Source organism: Stomoxys calcitrans, chromosome 1, assembly GCF_963082655.1.
Source record: "Stomoxys calcitrans chromosome 1, idStoCalc2.1, whole genome shotgun sequence".
Taxonomy (NCBI): Eukaryota; Metazoa; Arthropoda; class Insecta; order Diptera; family Muscidae; genus Stomoxys; species Stomoxys calcitrans.
This window is the reverse complement of record NC_081552.1, coordinates 510045-515086: the sequence shown is the minus strand read 5'-3', so window position 1 is coordinate 515086 and position 5042 is coordinate 510045. Positions and strand designations below refer to the sequence as shown.

General features: G+C 40.6%; 1 protein-coding gene across 1 annotated transcript; it reads left to right on the top strand.

Moving 5' to 3' along the window:
• Window positions 1-2670: 2670 nt before the first annotated feature.
• Window positions 2671-4368, top strand: LOC106096142 (SOX domain-containing protein dichaete). Its single transcript, XM_013263732.2, has one exon. The coding sequence runs from the start codon at window positions 2840-2842 to the stop codon at window positions 4037-4039; it is 1200 nt and encodes a 399-aa protein (XP_013119186.1). The 5' UTR covers window positions 2671-2839; the 3' UTR covers window positions 4040-4368.
• Window positions 4369-5042: the final 674 nt, after the last annotated feature.

Genomic DNA, 5042 nt, shown 5'->3' with positions numbered 1-5042 from the left:
GTACACCCATAGAAATTTGTTAGTAAAAACACCAAACTGTTTGCTGAAACAGCAGAAAGTCTGCTGAAATGGGACAGCAGTAATTTGTTACTACAACAGCAAACATTTTCTGCTGTTTTCAAATTCAAAAAAGTAAAAAAGCTCAAAAATATCGTAAATATTTCCAAAATTTTTATATTCCATCTTGTTTTGCAATTTTATAAGCATATAACTAAATTTGTTTTTAAATAACTACTACTATTATATATATGCTTTTGAAAAAAAAAGCTTTACGCCTTAAATTGCCATTTTTTTTTATTAATATAAAGCAAATGCCTCAACTGTTGTTAAGAAGTTAAAACATTTTGAATGGATTTATACACAAAATAAATTTTTTTATATAATATCATCAGACAGATTAATTTTTCTGGGTGTAGTCAATATCTCCCGCATGAGACAATAAGGCATACATATATTTTGACTAAATTTTGTTCATCTCGATGAGTTCTTTCGATACAAGAAAAAAATCATGCAAAAGTATAAGTCCTACAAAGTAAACGATGGTAAAAATGGTAAATGGTTGACACCACGTAATTCAACTCTGTGCCTCTATAGGGTGTCTTAATGTCAAAATATGAAAATAAAACGTATCTTCTGCAATCATTACAAATTCCATCAAACTCGGACTCGGCACATTTGTGGGTGTTATTGGATTTTGGCCACATTTTCCCATTTCCACCCATAGTGCGGCGTGCCGCAGTGTGACACCTCTTTGGGAAAAAGCTATTACATAGCTGCCATACTACTTTTTCAAACGACACTACACCTCACCAATATGTTCAGCATTAGCAGGGGATAACCACCGCAGGCATTTTTTCTGATGTTCTCGATGGGCATATTAATGAAAAAATGCACTTCTCAAACAACCCATTACTTTATACAGCCCAAAAATGCGATTGTCCGTTATCGAACTGATGACATTAGATATTTGACTTGAGACTAGAAATCTTTGGTCCATTTTAAATCGACAAAAAAATCATATTTAAATTGGGGCAAATTTGGCATACAATTTTTTTCTTTTTTTTCTATTCAAATGCTATTCATAACTAGATTAGCTTCGATATATAAAAAATCTCCATTTCAGATACATGTAGCTCTCATATAACACTCCTCTCGAGATTGCAGGGGCCACTAATCTTACAGGATTTGAATGAAATCATGCATGTGGAGTGAATTACGCTCATTTGGCTTTTGTTTACAACAAGTCATCATTCGTCGTGGCCGAGCTTACAGCTAACAAATGTACACAAAAGTTCTACCACGTTCATTGAACATTTCAATGTGTACTCGTACAAGAGGTAGAGGGATGCATTTACTTGCATCACAAATATTTTCAACCGTAGGTTAACGGAGTGGCTTACGCGTTTCATAGTTTGGGGGCAACGCCAATCTACTATTTCAACAAAGACACAGGATCCGTTATTAAAAGGACTTAGATGAGAAGGCAACATAAGTTGCAGACTTTAAAAAAATCTCAGTTAGACACTAATGTATTTCAAGTGTTGTATGTATGGATATGTTGTATATAGGAGTGTGACGAAGAAGGGGGTTTGCCTGATAGGTGTGGTGCATACACACATGCGTATGTTTGTATATATGTAGGTACATATGTACATGACAATATACATATTTAATATAAATTAACACACATCTCAATAGGTATATAGTGTTTGTATGTAAAACTACTGGTAGGTATCAAATGGGAGTAGCAATAACAACAAATGGTGAATGTTGCCTTTTGTGCGGGCCATAATAAAAGTTAGCAAACAATGGTCGTAACAATGGCCAAATAGAACAGAAACAAAAATGAGAAAAGTTTAATTTTAGAAACGTTTTAATTCCATGCTTTCTTCTCCATTTATTTGGAGTATGGGAAGCAAAGTTGCCCATAATGAACACAACGCAACAATAGCGACAACTCAATGCCAGTTTACTCTTTCTGTGAACAAAAACAAGCATAGCACAGCGCATTATTGTATTGAGACGAAACACACCTCTCAATGACGATGACACAATGCGACAAAGCAACCAACAACACCAACCAAACAACGCACAAATGAATAATGCACCGAACATAGGGTGAACAAAAGAGACACAGGAGCAAGAGAAAAAAAGACACACTATCCATTAACTTGCCTCTGGCGGCGGCACACAGGTAAACGGGAAATGAGAGCATGCATAACTGTCTCGTTCGCACTCGTCTATCCAACGGCTAGCTCGTTTGGTTTTTTCTCGTGCTCCTCTAGCCAATGTGTCGATGAATGATGGTGACGCTGTGTGTGTGTGACATAGCTGTGCTGTGTTGGTTGCTGTTACTGCACTCGCAACCACACACACACACACACACACTGAGTGTGGGCAATGGGTTGCGTCGACGATGTGCTGAGCACAACTCTCTATTCAGCGGTTGTATTCAGCGTACTTTGCAACAGGGAGAGAGAGAAAGAGAATTTTTGAGGCATCGAGCATATTCGGTTGGAATCGTGTCGGTAGTTAGAATTTTATGATTACATCAGTGTTGAATTAGCTCTTGATTTGAACACAAGTCGTGAAGGGAAGAAGAGAAGAAGTGTTGTTGTGTTGTTTAAAATAATAAAAAAAAGAAATAATTATAAAACAATAGCAAACAAGAAATAAAAACCAGAAACGCAGAACAAATAAATGCTAATACAAGAAGTGACAATATAATATCAAAATACACATATGCACAAAGAAACGATTGTGTCAAGAAAATAGAAAGAAGAAACACAGTTTAGTTGTTTTTCAATAGTCGATCTCGAAGAAGTTCAGCAGTGCTTAAATGATGGCAGCATTATCGTCACACCCGAACTATGGATTTCATTTGGGTGGTCAGGGCCTAGACATTCCCACTCCGGGCGACTATGCTCCACAGAGTACAATTAGCCCAAGTGACATGGACATAAAACGTGTAATGCACTTTTCCCAAAGCAGTAGTTTGGCGGCCATATCCGCAGCCATGGGAGGATCGCCCGTAGGTGGCCACAGTGCCTCCAATGGCAACTCAATTATGGGAACGGCCAGCATGGGCCACATGGCAGGCCAGGGCAATAATCACGCCCTAGGGCTAGGCAGTAATTTGAATCACATGCAAAGCACAGTGGGCCAGCACACACTCTCGCCCAACTCCTCGATAGGATCGGCTGGTAGTATCGGCAGCCAAGGGTCCATGGGCGGAAATCATGGATTACACAATGGTGGGGGCAATGTTGGCCACCACCATCCCACCTCGCCCGGTCAGGAAGGCCACATCAAGAGGCCGATGAATGCTTTTATGGTCTGGTCTCGATTGCAGCGGCGTCAAATTGCGAAGGATAATCCTAAAATGCATAATTCCGAGATATCGAAGCGATTGGGGGCCGAGTGGAAACTGCTGGCCGAATCTGAGAAACGTCCATTTATTGACGAAGCCAAAAGACTCCGGGCCCTGCACATGAAAGAACACCCCGACTACAAATATCGTCCACGTCGCAAGCCAAAAAATCCCCTGACAGCTGGTCCCCAGGGCGCTCTGCAAATGCAAGTGAATGGACAGCAAAAACTAGGAGCCAACGCTAATCCCGGCTCGGGCTCCTACAATCCATTCCACCAACTGCCGCCGTACTTTGCCCCATCGCATCACCTGGACCAACCATATCCGGTTCCCTATTTTGGTGGTTTCGATCCCTTGGCCCTCTCGAAACTGCATCAGTCGCAAGCAGCAGCGGCTGCCGCCGCCTCTAACCAATCCCACAATGTCCTCGAAGCCCAAAAGTCCTCCCAGCTGCCACCCACAACTCTCAGTAGTTTCTACTCCGGCATATATTCAGGCATCTCAGCACCCTCACTCTATGCAGCACACTCGGCAAACGCAGCTGCCGCCGGCCTCTACAACTCATCGTCCACCTCATCGCCCGGTTCGTCGCCCGGCACCGCTACCCCCAATGGCCTGGATGGACACATGGACAATGCCCTGAGGAGACCAGTTCCAGTATTATACTGAAGTTCCCACCTCCTAGGTCTCCAAGACGAATGCTATCTGCCATCCCCTCCAACAGCATTCCCCCACCCCCAACAAAAAAACTAACGACAAATCTCTATATTGTAAATGTATTTCTAGTTTTAACTAATCGTAAGAGCGCCTAATTTTAAGGATTGTGACTATTGTTTGTTGTTTTGTTTTTATTCTCATTTTAATTATCCTACATATGTATGTCATTGTAATTGCCCTCCTCGCTACATAACATTCCAAACAATTGTAAATAACTGAAGAAAGAGCACTTCCAATTCCAAAAGTATTATTTAATTGAATAAAACACAAATTAAACTGAATTCTCTGTTTTCTCCAGCCATATATATTCCTAAAACCATTAGCTCACCATCAAAAGGGGGCCGACAGGGGATTTTCATTCATTGCGATACCGCAAAGTGACAGCATCTCGAAGTTGTCTGCGTATCAAGTATTATGCACCACAGACAACTCCTGAGTATATAATACTGGCCGTCGCAGTAAAAACAGATTTTGCAAATTTTCGGGAACATATGTTAATGGGCCTGCAAACGCTCATCTATGAAAAAAAATATTTTTTTCTTACTTTCTATTGTACTTCTGTTTGCCCGTAAGGACAAAGACAATCATAATAAATAGGATTTTGTATTGCCATGCTGATTGGTTTTGTATTGCCATGCAGTGAAGTTCAAGGGAAATCATCTGTTCCAAGCCTTTTTTAAAGAAATTTCATTCGTAGCTTTTAGACTGACAAGGAAATAAAGGGAATTTCAAATCAATGATGAGTTGCACCTTATTCTGTTGAAATCGGGGTGCGAACGACGTTTCTCTTCCTTTCATTGCCCTGTGGCTAACTTCGAGATTGACCTTTTCTCAGACTCGGACCCTTTTTGACATTTGAATCAATAACTTTGTTATGTCCACCACCAAAGGAGTAGGGTTTATAACACATATTCTTGTTCGTTCTAAAATGATCTAGCCCTGACCGTCCGTTTGT

Excerpts from the sequence above, each read along its gene's own strand:
- LOC106096142 (XM_013263732.2), top strand. The coding sequence starts at position 2,840 with ATGATGGCAGCATTATCGTCACACCCGAACTATGGATTTCATTTGGGT.